The sequence below is a fragment of the Dipodomys spectabilis genome, unplaced genomic scaffold (genome assembly GCF_019054845.1).
Source record: "Dipodomys spectabilis isolate Male_0828 unplaced genomic scaffold, ASM1905484v1 ptg000019l, whole genome shotgun sequence".
NCBI classification, from domain to species: Eukaryota; Metazoa; Chordata; class Mammalia; order Rodentia; family Heteromyidae; genus Dipodomys; species Dipodomys spectabilis.
Genome location: NW_024870696.1, coordinates 14,338,252 through 14,360,198, shown reverse-complemented (window position 1 = coordinate 14,360,198; position 21,947 = coordinate 14,338,252). Strand labels below are relative to the sequence as shown.

Sequence of the window (21,947 nt, the reverse complement as noted above, 5' to 3'; positions counted from 1 at the left end):
GGAGAGAAAAAAGTGAAAGGAGTAAAGTGGTAGGTCTAATCAAATCACTTTAAAAAGCTACAGCCTCTCAGAGTTAACCTTGCCAATCAGCAAGCAGCAACAGGAGGGGGAGCAGGAGCATGCTTGTGCACATTAAATTCCATGTGTCCTTGAACCTATGGTGCACATCCTCCTCCCACTGCAGCCTGGGAGTACTCTGTAATGTTCACCCTCAGAGAGAACCTTTACTTCCATTAGAAAGCACCACAGAAAAGAGAAACCCTCAAGTGGCATCTTGAACCACAAAGACAGCTCATACCCTTTGCTGATAATAGAAGTGAGCTCATGGGATTAAGTTTTCAAGTACCATAAAATTAAAAAGTATGAGCACACTGATAAATAACATTATACCAACAAGAATACAAGGTGTTCAAATATTTTTATTTTTAACCTTTTATTCATTTCTTTTCTTTTAAAAAAGGTGGTGTTAAAAACAATGCTTCAGACAAAGGGTGAACCAATTCAGCAGTGAAACTCACTAGACACTACGTTGGAAATGAACTATACAACTTAGGGGGAATATAGCTAGAGGGGGAAACTGGGAGAAAATGAGGGTGGGGGTAACATTGCAAAAGGAAATGTACTCATTACCTGATTTATGTAACTGTAACCCCTCTGTACATCACCTTTACAATAAAAATTTAAAAATTAAAGAAAAACAATGGTTCAATAAAGACTAGGTATAGAGTGTTCAATGAAATTCTAAATAACTTCTGTGACTAAAACCAGACTAATATTATAATGGCTACATCTGTAAAATGCTTTTCTATAAAACCATTCACCCAGATGGCCTAGTGTATTTCACTATTCTTTAAAGAAGAGCAAGTCTTTGTATTTTTTTTTTTTTTTTTGGTCTGTAGTGGGGCTTGAACTCTGGGCTTGGGTGCTGTCCCTCAGCTCTTCAGCTGAGGGCGAGCACTCTACTGCTTGAGCCACAGCGCCACTTCAGTTTTCGAGTGGTTTATTGGAGATAGGAGTCTCATGGACTTTCCTGCCCGGGGCTGGCTTTCAACCGTGATGCTCAGATCTCAGCTTCCTGAGTAGCTAAGATTACAGGCGTGAACCACCAGCGCCCAGCTTCTTTCTAACTTTTGATTAACATCTATTGTTATCATAGTTCTGTTCTGTAATAAGACAGCTTATATAATAAACAGTTTTCGTATTACGCACTTAAAAAGGGATACTGGTTTCAGTGTGCAACCAAGAGGGTGAGACTCTTAGTTTAGGAGACTAAGAAAATAACTATTGCATTCAAATACAGAACGGTTATCATATGAAAGTGAGAACTGACTGCTTTTCATAATTTTAAGTCAGAATTAAAACCAAAGAATTATATATAAATAGGCAGAGTTAGACTACGCATGTAAATCTGTAATAATTACAGCTCTTAAAAATGGAACAGGCTACTTTGTAAAGAAAAAAGAAATGCTCAAGTAGAGCATTAACCATGTAAATTAACCATGTTTTTTGTTTTTTGTTTTTTTTTTCTTTTTTTGGGACGGGTGGTGGGGCCTGATAACTGGGCCTGGGCACTGTCCCTCAGCTCCTCAGCTCTTCAGCTAAAGGCTAACCATGTTTTTGGAAATTTAGAAGAGAGAGTATTTGTATCAGGTGGACAGATTTGAATCAGATGATTTATAAATTTTTCTGCTTTTACTGTTATGATCCACTCAAGCTAACACATGGCAGAACAGAAACTGAAATTCAGGAAACTTGACAACAAATTTAGTCTTTGTAGATACAAGATTATAAACTCACTAAATGTCTTCAGCAGAGTGCAGTCAACAGAGTCTGGGAAGCAACTCTCAGAGTATGGGGAACTGGAGAATTCAAAGGTGGTCAACAGAGGGCAGTAGTTATTCAGCCCTAGCTGATTGATGCCATGAGGGAAGCTGCCATATTTTCAGATTTTTCAAGATAATCAAAACCTTTATTCATGTCTGTTATTTAATTGCCCATTCATTAAAAATAAACTATGGGCCAACAATACAGGTGTCAGAAAAAAAGAGATTTCTGGGTTGCACATGACTCATGCCAGTGTGTAGTGTGTAACTGTCAGACTTTTCCTCAAAAAAATCTTATCTAAACAATTTTCAATAATCCTTCTCAAGATTCTCTAAATTTATCAATATCCTTCTCAAAATACGAAAAAAATCAACATAAGCTTTATAATGAATATTAATTACAATCTTTAAGTGATAAGCATATAATAGTATTTTATTGTGGCATTTACAAACTACACTCCTATTAATAGCAGCTATTAAGTTGTAAGATAGTGTAAGATGAACACTATATTGCAGAATCAACTTCTATACACAATAATCTTCAAACTTTTTACTGATAATTACTTTGCATAATCACTATCTATATGTGGACATCAATATGGCACATAAGTGTATTTGAATATGGTCCACAAATATTCCATAGCACTTATTTAATAGAAAAATCACCTTTTATTTAAAGTAATTTTTTCCTTAGGTATCTTATTCACATCTTTAAGTTATTATTAACTACTCTAAGTATATCAAAATGATCACTAAAAAAGAAAGCTCAGTCAGTGATTCCTAGAATTTATTCTGGACACTTAGTGACTAAGAAAATGCTTAGTTTTATTAGGGAACACTTTGTAATTCTAGTTAATTCTTTTAGCTTTAATTCTTCCTCATAACGTGACATTTAGAAGGGCATTTTAAACTCAGCAGCACTAAGTACACTTAAATGTATTTGATAACATAAATAAATTTACATAATGAATCTAAGAAATCATCAATGGCAACATTCAAACAAATTAGTTCTTCTAAGTAAAAACATTGATCCATTCTGAGCCCAACAAGGACCGAATTGTGTGTTTTTAAAAAGTCACAGAAATTACAATGAATACAATTCTGAGGGTACAATTAACTTTAAATGCTACAAAATGTTACCATTCATCTATAGAGGTAGCTAAGATATCCAGAAACTCTAGGTGAAGAAGGTGAACTACTTGGGAATAAAAACCAATTCTTTTGTTTTCAAACTTACAATGTGTAAGGTGTCAACAATTTCTGGTTTATAGCAATAGCAAGAGAGAATATAGCCAAGGGACCATTAAGAAGGAGCAATTTACTATACCAGGTCATAACACTTTGACAGTGTCCTATAATTCAGTTAGATGTAAAAATAACATGACACTGGGTGTTCTCTGAACTCAAAGTAATTTGAATTTGATTCACACTGTGCTGTGAGCCAGTTGTTCATTTTCAGCTACAAACTTAGCAAAAGAAGTGACTGACTACTCAATACAAAAATGACAGAAAAAAAACCCATATATTAAGGAGGAACCCTCATGAATACTTATCGCAAAATGGACATTATAACTGAGAAAATATAAAGGACACAAAATATGCTAGTACTATATCCTCATAAGAGTCATTTATGACTGGATTCTAAGAAAGTCTGACAGAGTACTATGACAACATAATGCAGGGAGAAAAGTGTGGAATGTATAGTCAAAATATATCTATATACATATTTTGTAGAATACAAAAATGAAAAATATTTAGTCATCAAATCCTGACTTAATCATCTCTGTTTACAATTTTCAGACTTCTCTAACATTGATATTTGTTAAGAAATTCATCTTATGCTTTTGCAAAGAGATATTTCTTTGCATAATAAAATGAATAAATTTTTAAGTTTGTCAATATTTCTAAAATGCCATCAAAACTCTGGGACTTAACTGCTACTAAAACCTTGGACATTGTGAGGACTAGACCACGGGGGCTCTATCTTCATCATTTCAAGCTCTAAAAAGTTCATAATCCATTATAGTTTCAAATATCAATAAGCAAAAGTTGGAGAAAGAAACTTTCAGGCACTTCAGTAAAAATACTGACATATCTCCTCACATTTGTGTAGGCCTGGGTACAAATTGGGGAGAGTATTCCTGGCTCCATACCATATCATAAAAGGTCTCTCATGTAGGCCAGTTCAAAGCATTCCTACAATTTTCATTCATTTGTAACACTGGCCAATTTTTGAGCATATAAGGACATATAAAAAATATATAAAAACAGCAAGAATAAGCCGGGCACTGGTGGCTCATGCCTGTAATCCTAGCTACTCAGGAGGCTGAGATCTGAGGATTGAGGCTCAAAGCCAGCCCCGGCAGGAACATCTGTGAGACTCTTATCTCCAATAAACCACTAGAAAACCGGAAGTGGCGCTGTGGCTCAAGCGGTAGAGCGCTCGCCTTGAGCTGAAGAATGCAGGGACAGCATCCAGGTCCAGAGTTCAAGCCCCACGACCAACAAGAAAAAAAAAAAAAAAAAAAAAAGCAAGAGCTTCACTTGATGGATTTTGGAAATTAGCTAGCCATTTGGTCTCAATTTCTGACTGAAAATGTGATTTAAAAATCACGTAATATTACATTTTGGGAGGAGGCATAAAAAAGAGGCATGATTATCACACATTCAGCCTTTTCTTCTATTTTAGTCATAATTTAATATTGTCTATCATAGCTTAAAGTGTTAAAATGTCAGTATTAAAAATATTGAGGTAAAAATTTGTGTTTCTAAAACCTGAGAGAAATGTTGGGAAGAAAATAAGTAACAGCTGCATGATATGTCGGTTCAACATGGGCTTTGTGGTCTAACAGTATACAACCTTCATTTAAAACTTATGACTAGGTTATCCTTAGAAGAAAATCTTTAGCATCCACTATTCAAGAATGTCTGACAATATATTGGCTTAGGCCTACCACATTCAAAGAAAAAATCTCTATAAAACAATAAGCAAAGTGATATGTCAACAAAGTTGTCAAATATTCAAATAACTTTTTTCCTTTCCATAAATTTCTACAAAGCATAACTTCCTTGATACATTATTTCTCTAGATCTTTTAAATATTTATTAAAAAAAACTGTACAGAGGGGTTACAGTGACACGAGTAAGATAATGAGTACATTTCCTATCGAGCATTGTTACCTCCTCCATACAAGATGCAGGGCACCAGAATCATAGATCTTTACTCTTAGTTTATATCAATATACTAACTGGTATAAACACCTGCAAAATGTGAGAAGTTAGAAAAAATAGGAAAAATGGCTAAGTCCTTATTCTCATAGAGCTCACAATGTAATACTAGACCAAGATAATTATTGTAAAGAATGACAAATCCCAACACAGGGGATTTTGTAGGAACATGCAAGAGGAAGTCTAAGAGTGACTGTACAGTAGTACTGTGTACAAAATACAAACATGTGTCTCCAAACTTCTATTTTACTCAATTCTATGATGTACCTATAAGGTTTTCAGAGTGCTGAGGCTCTTTTTAAAAAAAAAATTATTTAGTTAGCAATGTTTCTATCATGCTTCCTCAAACTCAGGTTGCCTGTATTTGGCTCCCAAATTACTTATTGTAAAACTTTACTTTTGTTTCTCCAATTTTCTATAAAATAATTTTTGTTTTATTACTACTTTGGCGTGTATGTGAACCTATAAAACTATGCATCAACCTGACTAAATATCCTGGAAAATGACTTGAAGTTGGACTACCTAGTTTATAGCTCTATTTAGAAATACCTTCTCTAAGCCAGAACTGGTGGCTCACACCTGTAATCTTAGTTACTCAGGAGGCTGAAATCTGAGGAAAGTCTGTGATTAAGTCTCCAGTTAACCACCAGAAAACTGGAAGTGGCACTATGGCTCCAAGTGGTAGAGCACTAGCCTTGAGTAAAAAAAGCTCAGAGACAGCTTCTAGGCCGAGTTCAAGCCCCATGACCAACAAGAACACACACACACACACACACACACACACACACACACACACACACACACACCACCTCTAAAATGTTTTTTCACCTTATTTTCATGAACGAAAAATTTCTAGAGATATCTGATATTAGAAACAAATTTGAATCTTGATTTTGCAGTAGTTCTGTGACTTCAGAGTACTATGGGAAAAAAAAACACATTTCACAAAACTATTATCGAGAAAAAAGACATCTTGAAAAATTATGTCAAAAATACCAAGTGCTGCCAGGCCACTTGTGAGTGACTCATACCATACCTGTAATCCTAACTACTCAAGAGGCTGAGATCTAAGGATTATGGTTTGAAGACAGGGAAGTCTGCAAGACTCATCTCCAATTAACTACCAAAAAGTCAGAAGTGGAGCTGTGGCTCAAGTGATAAGAGCACTGGCCATAAGCAAAAAAGCTCAATGACAGTACCCAGGCCAGGCCCAGAGTTCAAGCCTTAGAACCGACACCCACACCCACACAGAAACTCTAAGCTGGTGGCTGAATCCTATAATCTTATATATTTGGGAGGTGAAGACTGGGGAATCATGGTTTGAGACCAGCTCAGTCAAAAAAGTTCTCAAGCCTCAATTTCTATCAATGACTAAGTGCTATGGTACATGCCTGTTATCCTACCAACGAAGAGAAGCATGAAGAGAAAAGGAGACCAGTCCAGGTTGGCCTAGGCATAAAACAAGACTTTTTTTCTTGAAAATAAACAATTCAAAAAAGGGACTGGTGGGTGGCTCAAGGGGGAGAGAACTTGCTCAGTGAGAATCACTGAATTAAAAACATTAGCAATATAAAGAAGTGCAGTTATATATAAGAATTCAAAATAACTGTTAGTTGTTCATGAGTTAGTTTAATCTGATTAGTTAGTTTAATTCTTAAGATGGGCAGCACTGAAGGACTGGCAAGTAAATACAGGGTTTAGAATTAAAAGCTTGACAATTACATATAGAATTGTGTATATGCGTAATGTAATTTTCAGATTCTCCTCTTCCAAAACATCTTCCTCCTCAAACCAACCTACAGAGTCAGTTAGGGTCTAGTTTTAGAAGATACATAGTTGCTTCTGGCTAACCAGATGAAGACTACTGGTATAAACAAAGAAAAGATACATATTTCATTAAAGTAAGGAACACTGTATAAAAATAATTGGCCACTGGAGATAGAAACTGTTAAGTCAATCATCTAAGTTGATGATTCACACATAAGAAAATCACTAGAGGTTTTTGATTACAGAATCATTTATATACTGAAATATATCTAGATAATAAAGATTAAGAAAGACTAAATTTGTTACAATTATGTAGGAACAAAAGTAAGAAATTGCCACAATATATACATGAAGAAGTAGTAGTTTGATGCCGGGTCTTCCTGTCCCAGGAAAGACTGATGGGTCCGAGGAAAGGTAAGTGCGGCCTCCCTCAGACCAGGAGACAATCAGACACAGCTGGGAGTCAAGTCAAGCAGGAAAAAACTTGTTTATTAACACAGAGCAAGCCCTTTTTAAAGCAAAAAGAGCGGTTGGCATGGGAGGGGAGGAAGAGGAACCAATCACTGTAAAGGTCACACCCTATCATGCACCTAAGCTTCCACAGGCTGGTTACGGCACTGACCATAAAGCAAACTGGACTCTGCCCACTCAACTCCCTCTCAGCGCCATCTTTGCTGCCCATGTGCTCTACAGATTCCCCCTTTTTTTGTTTTAATGGCAGACCCACCTCCCAGTTAGTTATCCTTTTCCCTCCTCTGTAAAGGTTATTTTAACAGAATTACATTGGTAAGGATAGCATTGGCCACGTAGGGGGTTCGAGGCAATTCTGGGGGGCGAGATTCGCCAGACAAGGATAGGGAGGGCCTTGTGCATGATCCAAGAGCCGATCCCAGTTACCTCATATCCCCACCTAGCACAGTAATAAACATCAGTCCCACCACAGTTAGAAATGTCTGAAGCAGTTCAGTTAATTCCTGGGCATATATAAAAGTCAGTATCTCGTAAGGTCATCCTCTTCAGAACATGGGAGCAGCCTGGGTATTGGGAGTTCCACACATGCGGCACAGTGCATCCTCGTGGGCCCCCACACTCAGGCCATTCTACTATAGTCCAGAAAAACAAGGAAAACTTAAAACAAACTCTGCAGACATAGCAAAGCAATCCTGGGCACCTGGTGTCTTTTAAGTAAGCCAGTTCCTTGTAAGCGAGCACAGGGGTCAAGATGACCTTTGAGCTTTACTGTCAGCTCCCAACAGTTTGGAGCAGAGAAACAGCAACAGGAATGAACTATATATTGTCTTATTTTTCATATAACATAAGGAGTATGGGGATGCAGATCTCAAGAGTTCCCCTTTTCTCCTAGTCAGATAGTAGTTCAGTCAGTGGCAATGTTAATAAATAAAAAGAGGTAGGATGTCAAAATGTTGGATTAATTCAGGAATAATAATAATATGAAGTGATAAGATGAAGATAAACATAATAAAACGCAACAGCTAACTCTGGATAATTAGGGAACTGAAAATTATCAACAGGATGGGACAATGGGAACCCTTTCTCTGTAGCATTATTAGTCTAATGATGTTAATGCACATAAAATCCTCTTGTTAGTTTTTGTTATGAAAATATTTTACATACAGAAAAAGGTTCATTATTCAGATTGAACAATTTACAATATTTATATAAATTGGTAGATTAAAGAAATTACATACATCATGACCCCTTGTTCCTAAATATACCAGTATTTTCCTGAAGAACATATTCCCATATAAACACAATACAATGATCACATCAAAAAGAGTTAATACCAACTCCTGGTAATTTTTATAGTTATACCTATGAAGACAACATCACCTTTTTTATGTTCCTTCTAAACATTCTTTGTGAATTATTAGTGGGAAAGTCAACTCTAAAGATAAATCAGCTTTGCAAATCCTTTGAATCTAATTAGCAAGTACATCATTAGAGAATTAAATTATTAGTAATAATTTATTTAATAGTGACAGGAGTCACTTCAAATTCTACAAACAGTGCTTCCATAGGCTTCCCAGGGTTCTTGAGAGTATTACAAACTTCTTTCCAAGTGTCATGGTATGAACTGAACATGAGCAAGAGCCATGGCATGCTCAAGACTTTGCCCTTAACAGGACCAAGACCTGTGGCCAGTGTCAAATAATCTGTCACTATAAGCTACTTGTATCCAAGCCAGATATTTATTGCTATTGATCTGCCTGGTCCTAGCAAAAGACTTTTGTTCTCCTAGACCGGGACTCTGACCTCAATTAAGTTATGAATTTCAATCCGATAGACTGTTCCACTTACCCTACTGCTCTTTCTGACTGGATTAATTAGAATTAGCTAGGCTGAGAGTCACCCTAAGCTCTTCATGGATCATGTTATTTTAATAATAAATAAAGGAATAGCAGCAATGTACAAGAAGAATTTTGAAAGACTGCTTATCTAGGAACATCATCATTCAGAACCTGCCAATATCAATTTCTCTGATTCTGATCACCTCACTTACTTCTCATTCACTGGAAATTTTTCTTTTATTTCAGCTTTTGAAACATGTTATTTGCATAGAGAAATCAAACTATTTGCCATTTTAGTACTTTGATGTATAATTTAACCAAGGCAACCATTTACAAAAAAAGTAACCTAAAATGCTTAATAATCTAAAAGCATGAAGAGAAAAAAAAAATCCCATCATTTAGGGGAAAGAATATCAGCCATTAGCTAAATATACTTTTCTTATACAACTGGTTAAGGCATAAAAAGCCAATAAATAGAATATAACTAAAAAGGCAATAAATACCCAAGCTTACAAAAATAGAAATGTGCAAATATATTTATTTTAAACTATAATCCACTAGGACAGATTACATATTGGCCAATAGGAATTCTAAATCATGTTGCTATCAACAATAATCAGTTGATCAAGATTTGCTAAATATACTGTAGTTTAACATCACAACTCAATCCCTGGATATGAAACTTATCTGAAAATATAAAGAATATTACATAAGAATGTTAACATTGTGGATGTCTGGTCTCCCCAAGACCTTGCAAAAGTCAGAAAAAAGAGGATATGGAGAAAAAGAGAACATTAATTGATCTCAGGATAATCAGACTGCCCGCTGAAAGACTGGTTATTGTTAAAAGCTTGGGCTTCGGATTCAGAATAGCATGGATAAACATAGGTCTTTTCACTTACTGTCTCTATGTCTTCTTTAAGTTCCTTTAATTCACAGCTGAGTTGTAGACAGTAATACATGTATGTTACAAGACAGATGTATTAAGTAAAAGTGACAATGCAAATAAAGTGCCTGACATAGAAAGTACAGAAAAACTGCTAACACTCACCGTATAATGGGATTACAGGTGGTTTTACTTATCGCACTGTACTTTCCTCATGTTTTTGAAATATTTTCTATTACAGACATATAAGACTAAGAGAACATTTTGCTCTATGTAGTTTTAGTAGCCATAACTTATTTTTTAAAAATGGTTTTTATTGTGAAAATACTGTACAGAGGGGTTACAATCACAAGAGAAAGGTAATGAGTACATTTCTTATCAAGCATTGTTGCCTCCTCCTCTGTTTTTCCCCTACCATCCCTTCCCTCCCATCTCCACAACTACATTCCCCCTAAGTTCTCCGCCCAAATTGTAAAGTTGGTTTTTAGCATCTTGTACATCACATTGTTGCAATGGGTCAACCTGTATCCCTATTTAAACACTTTGTTTTTTCCCTTCCCCTCCCCAAATTATACCAACATCAAATACAGTGAAAAAGGAGTTATACCTTGGGAGAGGGACATACAAAGCAACAAAAAAATCACATGGTACCTTATAAATATGTTAGAAACAATAGCAAGAAAGGAAAAAACTACTTGTGCCCTTATCTTGGGGTTCATTTCACTTGACATCATCTTATCTGACCTTTTCTGCTTTTCTCAGATCTATACTTGTTATTGCAAATAAGGGAAACAATGGGAGCTATGTTTCTTTGGGTCTGTCTGGCTTACTTCATTTAATATAATTTTTTCCAAGTCTTTCTATTTCCTAACAAATGGGGTGATGTCATTCTGATGGAGACACAGAATTCCATTGCGTATATGTACCACATTTTCTTGATCCATTCATCTACTGAGGGGCATCTGGGTTGGTTCCATATCTTAGCTATGATAAATAAGGCTGCAATAAACATAGTTGTGTTGGTAGCTTTAGTATGGTCTTGTTTGTGATCATTCGGGTAAATTCCCAAAGTGGGATTGCTGAGTCACAGGGGAGCTCTATGTGAAGTCTTTTGAGGAACTTCCATACTACTTTCCAAAGTGGTTGAACAAGATTACACTCCCACCAACAATGCAGTAGGGTTCCCTTCTGTCCACATCCCCTCCAGAATCTGTTGTTATTAGAGTTCTTGATTACAGCCATTCTAACTGGGGTGAGGTGGAATCTCAATGTTGTTTTGATTTGCATTTCTTTTATGGCTTGAGAGGTTGAGCATTTCTTCATGTGTCTATTGGCCATTCTTATTTCCTCTTCAGAGAAGTTTCTCTGTGAGTCTTTAGCCCACTTAGTTATTGGGCAGTTGTTTCTTTGAGGATTTGTTGTTGGGGGATTTAATTTTTTGAGTTCCAGGTATATTTTAGATATGAGATCCTTGTCTGTTGTATGGCTAGATCTTCTCCCAATCCATGGAATTTCTATTGATCTTGCTAGCTATGTCCTTTGCCATGCAAAAGCTCTGCAAATTCATGCAATCCCATTTGTCCAACCTTTCTTTGATTTGTTGTGTTTCTGGGTCTCTATTAAGAAAATTTCGGCCAGTGCCAAGGAGACCTAGGGTTTCTCCTATCCCTTCCTGTAATGTTTTCAGGGTGTCTGCTTTGACTTTGAGGTCTTTGATCCATTTGGAGCTGATTCTGGTGCAGGGTGATATAGATTTAGTTTTCTACAAGTGATTACTCAATTTTGCCAGCACCATTTCCTGAAGAGGCTGTCTTTCTTCCATCCTATTTTTTTAGCTCCCTTAACGAAGATTAGGTGGCTATGGGTCTGTGGGTTCATTTCTGAGTTTTCAATTCTATTCCATTGGTCCTGAGGTCTCTTCTTGTGCCAGTACCAAGCTGTTTTGATTACTATGGCTTTGTAGTAGAGTTTGAAATTTGGTATTGATATTTCTCCAGCACTGTTGTTTCTGTTAAGGATTATTTTTGCTATTCAGGGTCTTTTATTGTTCCATATGAATTTTTGGATTGCCTCTGCTATTTCCTTGAAAAATGAGGTTGGAATATTGATAAGTATCACACTGAATTTGTAGATAGCCTTGGGAAGTATTGCCATTTTCTTGATGTTGATCCTTCCAATCAAGGAGCATGGGAAGTTTTTCTACTTTCTAAGTTCTGTTTTGATTTCCTTTTCAGGTTTTTAAAGGTTTCATCATAGAGGTCCTTCACTACTTCGGATAATTCTTAGGTATTTTATTCTTTGTGGGGCTATTATGAGTGGAGTTGCTTTTCTGATTTCATCTGTGCTCTTCTCATTGTTGGTATACAGAAAAGCCATTGGTTTTTGAGGGTTAATTTTATTTTTATTATTTTTATTTTTTGGTCGGTCATGGGGTTTGAACTCTGGGCTTAGACACTGTCCCTGTGCTCTTCAGCTCAAGGCGAGCGCTCTACCACTTGAGCCACAGTGCCACTTCCGGTTTTCAGTGGTTTATTGGAAATAAGAGTCTCACGGACTTTCCTGCCCGGGCTGGCTTTGAACCACGATCCTCAGATCTCAGCCTCCTGAGTAGCTAGGATTACAGGTGTGAGCCACTGGTGCCCGGCTTGAGAGTTAATTTTATACCCTGCTACTCTGCCAAAGTTTTGAATCAGCTCGAGTAATTTGGGAGTGGGGTCCGTGGGATTCTTTAAATACAAGATCAGGTCATCTGCAAAGAGAGAGAGTTTTACTTCATCTTTCCCTATTTGGATCCCTTTTATGTTTGCATCTTGTCTTACTGCTGTAACTAGGCATTCTAATAGTAAATTGAAGAGAAGTGGATAGAGTGGACATCCTTGTCTCGTTCCTGCATTTAGAGAAAATGGCCAAACGTTAATGATATTCAACAAAATGAACACACAAATTACCAGTTTCTCCAGGACACAGCAAAGGCAGTACTGAGAGGTAAATTTATAGCTCTGAGTTCCTACATCAACAAATTGGAGAGATATGAAACCAACAATTTAATAAGACATCTGAACCACTTTGAAATAGAGTAGCAAGCTAACCCCCAATCCAATAGATGGAAAGAAATAATTAAAATTAAATCAGAATTAAATGAATTAGAATATAAAAAGAACCATAGAAAGAATCAACAAAACAAAGAGTTGGCTCTTCGAAAAAATTAACAAAATTGACAGACCCTTAGCAAATCTTATCAGAAAAAGAAGTGAACGTACCCAAATAAACAAACTCAGAGATGAGAATGGAAACATCACCACAGAAACAACCAAGACTCAGAACATTATAAGGGAATACTTCTCAAACTTTTATGCTAATAAGTTTGAGAACCTGGAAGAAATGGAAGATTTCCTAGCAAATATTGACATGCCAGAACTAAACCAAGATGAGTTAAACTATCTTAACAGGCTCATATCAAGCATTGAAATAGAAACAGCAATAAGAGACCTCCCATCTAAGAAAAGCCCAGGACCGGATGGATTTACAGTGGAAATCTACAAGGCCTTCAAAGCAGAGCTCACACTAATACTCCTCCAACTCTTCAATGAAATTGAAAGAGAAAGTTAACTACCAAACTCATTCTATGAAGTCATCATAACCCTCATCCCAAAACCAGGCAGGAACTCATCAAAGAAAGAGAAGTATTAGACCCATTTCTTTGATGAATATCAATGCAAAACTTCTCAACAAAATTTTGGCCAGTTGATTTCAACAATTCATCCAAAAAATCATATACCACGATCAAACAGGATTCATTTCAGGGATGCAAAGCTGGTTCAATATACGCAAATCAATTAATATAATTAATCACATCCACAACAGCAAGGTTAAGAACCACATGGTTATCTCAATAGATGCAGAAAAAGCATTTGACAAAATCCAACACCCTTTTATGATGAAGGCTCTGGAAAAATCAGGAGTCCACGGAACATTCCTCAATACAATAAAGGCTGTATATGACAAACCTACAGCCAACATTATACTTAATGGTGAAAAACTAAAGTCATTTCCTCTAAACTAAGGAATGAGACAAGGATCCACTTCTCTTCAATTAGAATGCCTAGGTCCAGCCGTAAGTTATATAATTAATAAATTATAAAGTCCTTAAACAATTCCACTCCACTCAAAGAAAACATTTTTGTTGCTGTTGGTCATGGGGCTTGAACTCATGTCCCTGAGCTCTTTTTGCTCAAGGCTAGCACTCTACCACTTTGAGTCATAGCTCTACATCCAATTTTCTGGTGGTTAATTGGAGATAAGAGTCTCATAGACTTTTCTGCCTGGGCTGGCTTTGAACTGCAATCCTCAGATCTCAGTCTCCTGAGTAGCTAGGAATCATTGTCCAGGAACTAACAAATCAAAGTTACTCAGGTAGTCAGAAAGGGGTGTGCGTGTGTTGAGGGGAGGGGCATGGTTTCATATGATACCCTAATCTCATGTTGTAAAAGCTTAACCTCTAAAAAGATGAATGAAAAATCAAAATTAACCAATAGAAGAGACAAAAATGTGCCCTTATTACCAGTCAAATTAAATCTATACAGATTTTTTTCTTTTTTCTTTTTTTGGTGTCAGACCTGGGGTTTGAACTCAGGTCCTGGGTTCTGTCCCTGAGCTTTTTTGCTCAAGGCTAGGGCTCTACCACTTGAGACACAGCTCCATTTTTGGCTTTTTGGTTGTTTACTAGAGAGAGAAGTCTCAAGGTTTCATGGACTTTCCTCAGATCTCAGACTCCTGAGTAGCCAGGATTACTGGTATGAACCACTAGCACCTGGATTAAATCTATAAAGATTTTTTTTTAAAGAAATAAAATTGTAAGTTCAATTACATCAGAGTCACAGGAAGCAGAAACTGCAGTACAATAAAAGAATTCATGAAATATAGTGAAGGATAAAAATGACAAGAACACATAGAACAGACTTTGACATATCTCTAATTACAACTTCATTTCAGACTAATGGTAAAAATTATTCTTCAGATAGCTGATAACATCAGCCTGCCTGTGCTGAGTTAGTACCAAGATCCACGGCCAAGCAAACAATTCTAATATAATTGATTTTCCTTTTTGGCAACCAATAGGCCAGTCAATAATAATGTTGTTTAAGAAAGATTGAGTCATGAGGGAAATGAACCTCTCCTTCCATTTATTACATTTGTATTGTCTATATTTGAAAAGGATTTTTCAATAACGAAACCAAAAAAGAAATTACAAGAGACTTGGAAGTACGTTATCAACTCAAACTAACAAAGCCAAAAGTCTTGCTATCAAGTGAACGTAGATAAGAGTATGAATGTTAGTACAAGGCTAGAGCAACATAAAATGGTCATGTGAATATAAACGTGATAGGGAATGTTATGCCAGATAATATCAGCCTAACTGATAGACTCTTACTTTGTATTAAAGCTAGTGTTTAGGAAAGAGCATTCTATATAGCCACATAAGGCAATTATTTGGATTGCTTGCTTTATGCTAGCCAAACAAATAGAATACAAAAAACTGTTCATCAAAAATCTCTAACAAAAAATGGGGGTAACAAATTTGACAAGAAATGTACTCACTACCTAATGTATGTAACTGTAACCCCTCTGTATATCACTTGGACAATAAAATTAAATTACAAAAACTCAACGATGAATTTGGGAACATTTTCAACAAAATAACCCTGAATAAAGCATGAAGGTACCAATGGGATGTTTTATTGTAGTTTTTGTTTAACTTAGTGGATAGTAGTTCAGGAAAGCAGCTATAGGAAGGATGACTTCAAAAGTTTACAAAAAGGAGGAGGATGAGAAAGGAGAAAGAAGAGGAAGAGGAGAAGAATTCTGAATGAGTAGTAACTTGCTCAGTAGAAATTAAGAGATTGTGAAACTTAAAAGAACATGGCACAAGTACATAAACAGAAAAACAGTAATGGAATAGAAGAATAAGCCCAGTAATAGACTGGAACATATGGATGAACTGAGAAGACATTTCAAATTGCAAGAGAAAAATATCCATTATTCACTCAACACTATTGGAAGTCTGGCCAAAATGATGGCATCATCTAAATAAAAGTAATATTGCTATTAACATTCACATAAAACAATTCTAAATAGATAAAAAATCCATGAATGTATTAGAAGCATGGAGAAAAGTTTTAATATATAAAGAACAATATTTTCTTAATATACAAAATATTCTAATAAATTAGTTAAAATCTCATCAATCCAGTATTAATATTGTCAACAGACAGTTTACAAAAAATAGTGGTTCTTTAAATATATGAAAAGATGCTCAGTATCTCTTAGCAAACAAATAGAATACAAAAAAATGTTATATCATTTCTCAACCATAGGAAGTAAGAAATATTGTGGCAACCTATTTTAGTAAGAGTAGAGAAATAAGAACTCCCATGTACATTGCTGGTAAAAGTATAAAATAGTACTAGCTAATTAAATTGGCATATATTTCTATAAAGGAATATGAGGTGATTTAAAAGACTAGTTATCAAGGTATGTACTATTACAAAACACTCCCATGATAAACTTAAATAGAGCAAAACTAAAATCACTATGTATATAGTTTGCTATCATTGTTTCTTGTATATGAACAGGTCCTATAATGATACATATAAATCTGATAACAAGAATTAATACATCTACATAAAAGAACTTGGTATTTGGGAGACAAAGGTATAAGAGTTTATTTATATATATATATATATTATTGTAAAGATACTGTACAGAGGGGGTACAGTTACATGAGTAAGGTAATGAGTACACTTCCTATCAAGCATTTTGTTACCCCCTCCTTTGCTTTTCCCCTACCATCCCTTCTCTCCCCACCTCCCCAACACCTCCCTCCCCGCACCCAAGTTGTAAAGTTCGTTTTAAACACAGTGTCTTGTACATCTCATTGTTACAATAGGTCAACCTGGATCCTTGTTTCAGCATTTTATTTCCCTTCCCCTCCCCAAATTAGAAAAATGTATATACAAAATGCAGGGTACCTGAATCAAATACAGTGAAAACAGGGGTTATACCATGAGGGAAGAACATACAAAAGAAACAACAAAAAAAAAATCACATAGTACATTAAAAACAATAGCAACAAAGATAAAACCTCTTGTGTTTTTTAAAAGACAGTCACTTATACTCTTTGGGTTTTTTTCCTTTGGGTACATACTTTTTTTTGCCAGGGCTTTGGACTTGTGAAGTAGATGGTCTACCACTTGAGCCACATCTGTGGCCCTTGTGTTTTTGTTATTTTTCAAATAGGGACCAGCCTGGAATACAGTCCTCCTATTTTATGCTTCCTGCTATAACTGCAATGACAAGCTCATCACCATGCCCAGTCTTTTCTGCTGAGATAGAGTCACACGAACTCTTTTTCCAAGACTAGCCTGGAACCATGATCCCTCTGATTTTATCCTCAAGCTAAGATGAAATTTCCTACATGAATTTTTAAAAACAAATCAAAATCCACTAAAAACCAAGAAAATCAACTTCTTCATCATTCTTACCTGACAATTAATGTCAGCTTTATATTGTAGCAAGACTGTGACTAGTTCCTTATGTCCTCGATCACATGCCCAGTGGAGAAGAGCTCTGCCCTAAAATCAGAAAGATAAATGATTTATTAATCTAGTTGTGGGGAGTGTAATAGACTTAACGTTTTAAGAAAGACAAAGAGATTAGTAATATAGTTAATTATTCTGAATGATTATATCAATCATTTATTGAATGAATGAATTACGAGAATGCTTTGTAAATTTAAAAGTTCATAAAAATGAAAATTATGGCTTATTTTTTATTTTTTAAATTTTTATTTCTGGCAATAAATTTCTTATAGATTAAAAATTAATAGGTACAGGTAAAATTTATAACTAAATATTCTGTATTTGTATTTCTGTTTGCTGAATAAAAAATGTCTAACTATGGTTCCTTTATATTCATCATATTACACATTTATGATCTGAAAAATACTTGTAAAATCTACTAATGTCTATTATCAAACAGTAATAAAAACAATTATAAAACAGAATAGGTGATTAATTATTAAGGGATAAAGTACCAAATATTAACTTTTATTCTAGTCTATAAAAGACTTAAATTTACTATTATTGTGTTATTTCTAGTTTTAACTGCTAGAAAATTTTAGTATGCCTAAGGAAGAAGCTTATTAGCCCAAAGAATAAACAAACCCCCCAAAATTCAGGGGTTTTCTAAAGAAACGAGTGATATATGGTTTAATTCTACTCTCTGAAGGTGTAATGATGTTCTCATTTACAAAGAATGGAATATTTTTCAACATTAAGTTGAAATCTCTGCTTTATGATTTTGTAGAAATGACTTAAATGGATGTAAGCTGGGGAGATGACTATTTCAAGATACCTTTCTTTTATTTATTGGGAACACTAGGTCTTGAATTTGCTCAGTAGGTGCTCTCTCTCAGTAGGTGCGCCATACATACAGTCCTTTATACCTGTAGTGATTTGTCACACAGGGTCTCACTTTTACCTGGGTTGGCCAAGACTGAAATCCTCCTACTTAACACCTCCTTACAGCTGAGGTTACACATATGCACACCATCAAATCCAGCCCTCTAAGCATTACCCTTGTCAAGGGAGATTTTTCTAAACCTGCCTACATTCTTGTTATCCTTTAGGCTCTTTTATCTGTTAGTTCAATGAATTAAACCAGATTTGTTAAACAGAAACAACAACAAAAACCAGGGCAGGATAACTTCTTCCTTTCCAATTATCCTTGCTTCTATTTGCTTTAAAAAAAATTATCTCCAAATAGTTGTACAAAGGGGTTTCAATTTAACATGTCCATTTACATGAACAATGCACCTTGATCACTGTCACCCCTTCTATCCATTTGCCTTCATTTACCTGTGAATATCTGTTATCTAGTAGGCTTACATAAAATCATACAAGAGAAGGTAACGAAAATTTGGAAATGTGGGCAAATAATTCATAATTTGTTATAGTAGCAAAATTATTTTTTATGCCTGACTTAGGACCCTCAAACTTTTTTTTGAAGGAAACATATGTACAAGTTCAGTTTTCAAAAAAAGAAAAATATATATTGGTTAGTACTAGAGCAGCATTTTTTTGTAGCCATATTGTCTACTGACCTGCTGTTACTAGGGCAGTAACTAAAAAATCCTCAAGATGGGCCTTTTAATTAGACTTTTTGAATAAATACCAGTGTATAAAACATTCTATAGCTCAGTGTAACCATTTCCTAGTTCTTACACTAATAAAACCAAGTAAAATTTCAAAATGCTTTTAGTTCCAATTTTCAGTGTACATTTAGTGCTACTAACTTAAGCAATTAACAAGTATTACTACAGAGTTAAGATGATGTGTGATATATTTACATAGATTATTACCTAGTAGTGAGTAGGAAAACAAAACATTAATTTAGATAACACTTTTACCATAAGATCTACAGATAATGTCTACTTCTCAGCCAGGTTCTTGATTGTTTTTCTTAGATTTGACCCAAAAGGGTTAAATCAAGTAATGCTAAAATATAAATCGTTAGCTGTTTCGATGGGAAAGCAGATAAGCAACACATTTCACTGTTAATGGTAGTTATATTTTAAATTTGTCATAGGTGGTGCCAAAAATTTACTTTAGAGGAAACACCTATGACTGGACCTTAGTAGTGATTTTCATTTTGGATATATTTTCCCAGAAGGTGGCACACTTACAGCAATGTTTTAAGAAGGATGACATGCTCACAGACATTTACACTATGCTTTTTAACAGGTGTTTTGACCTGCAATGTAATTAATTTTTGTAACACATTATTTTAATGGTACACTAATTAACCTTGAATTAGAATAAATTCTGACAATGACTTTCGATAGAAGTGCTGAAGAATACCTACATTAAGAACACTTAATGATAGTACTTTGTGCAGTATTAAAAAGTTCAAAAATAAGAATAGGATTAAATACACACGTAAATAAAGATAAAACAATTTGGGCTGTGGAATTTTTACCTTCATGGTGCTCTGCTCTGTATTTAAATAACTAGCACACAGTCTATACTAGTATAGAACTTGTTTACACTCTTTACTTCTTCAAATTATGATGACTGGTTAACTAATTAGCAGCAATACAGAGGTGCTTTGATAAAATTATAAACACCATGGTTTCTTCCCTTTCTCTTAGTTAAGTGCAAACATATCTAGACCAATACAATGCAATTACTAAATAACTTTAGGTGTAAGATTCTGTAATCTCCAGAAGAAAACAATGAATTAGATATAAACCAGTAACACAATGTTTGCTAAAAAATTTTATTCATCTGTGAACTATTTTACATAATTTCTATATTATCTTTTTCTGTGAGTCATATGATGCCAAACAAACTTTCCAAGTTAAATATATTGACAATTCTGGTTTCTAGTTTTTAAAACTCTTCTGAAAAATATGCCAGAAATACTCAGGAGATGGTATGTACTTGTGTAAGGCCAATGAAAGGCACTACTTGGAGAGCTCAAAATAAATTCTGAAACTCAAATACGGTAAAATACAGAACAGGGTAGGGCAGCTCTCATCTATTAACCAATAATATTAATTGTATCCTGTCTCAGACATACAAATGACTCTAAAGTGCTTTGAAAGTGCATAGTAGCAACTAACCTATTAAGTGGTATTACTTTCATGCCTTCAAGAAAACAGAGTGGCTCTTAATATTTTAATTTTTTTGATATCCTTAATACATAGATATTCTCCTCAATATCACAATAAAAGACTTTCCATTATAAAGTGAGTTTTGATGTTTTTATGGTATTTTGAGATCAGATATAAAGAACATGACCCATAAATATAGTAAATAAAATATGGCAAAATTGTTACATTTAAATTTCTGATAGTTGTTACTTTGCCATTTTTTCAAAGATATATAATCCAGTCTAATTAATAAATAAAATATAAAAAATAGGTGACGTAAATTTCTCTCAGTAAAAACTTGAGTTTCCATTATCTTTATTTTTTAATTTAATTTTTTTGTGAATATACTGTACAGAGGGGTTACAATTACATGGGCAAGATAATGTGTACATTTCTTATCAAGCATTGCAGCCTCCTCCTTTGTTTACCCTTCACATCCCTTCCCAGCCTCCCCCCCCCCCCCCCCCCCGCACCAGCGTTGTAAAGCTCGTTTTTGACATGACAACTTGTACTTCTCATTGTTGCAACAGATCCACCTATATCCTTAAACAACTTGTTTTTTCCCCATCTCCTCCACAAGTTATACTGACATCAAATACAATGAAAGCAGGGGTTATACTGTGGGGGAGGGACATACAAAGCAACAAAGAGATAATCTTATAAATGCGTTAGAAACAAATGCATGAAAGAAAAAAGCATTAAAATCCATATCTAAGGGTTCATTTTCCTAACATCACATTATCTGACCTTGTCCACTTGACTCATTATTTTTATTTTTTGTCAGTCGTGGGGCTTGAACTCTGGGCCTGGGTTCTGTCCCTGAGCTCTTTAGTTCAAGGTGTGTGTTCTACCATTTGAGTCACAGCACCACTTCTGGTTTTCTGGTGGTTAATTGGAGATAAGAGTCTCACAGAGTTTCCTCCTGGGGCTGGCTTTGAACTGTGATCCTCAGATCTCAGCCTCCTAAGTAGCTAGGATTACAGACGTAAGCCATCAGTGCTTGGCTTTGAGTTTCCATTATAACTGCAACAAAGATTGACTTCAGTTATCCATAACCTATAAGTCTGTCTTTTCTATCCTACCCCTAGGTTGCATTTTGTTTTTTTGCAGCTGCTGCTAATAGTAAGTCACAATGGGAACTCTCCTACCCACAACCAGAAACCACACAACACTTTCTATTTCTACTCTTCATAGTGAAACTCAGAAAAGAGCGTTGCGAGACA

The 21,947-nt window shown here is 35.2% G+C and overlaps 1 protein-coding gene across 1 annotated transcript in view; it reads right to left on the bottom strand.

Moving 5' to 3' along the window:
* Acbd6 (acyl-CoA binding domain containing 6) overlaps nucleotides 1–21,947 on the bottom strand; it is a 147,216-nt gene that overhangs the window by 43,507 nt on the left and 81,762 nt on the right. Inside the window, exon 6 of the mRNA XM_042674390.1 lies at nucleotides 17,555–17,644. Within this exon, the coding sequence (XP_042530324.1) occupies nucleotides 17,555–17,644 (90 nt within the window). The remainder of the gene's footprint in view (nucleotides 1–17,554; nucleotides 17,645–21,947) is intronic.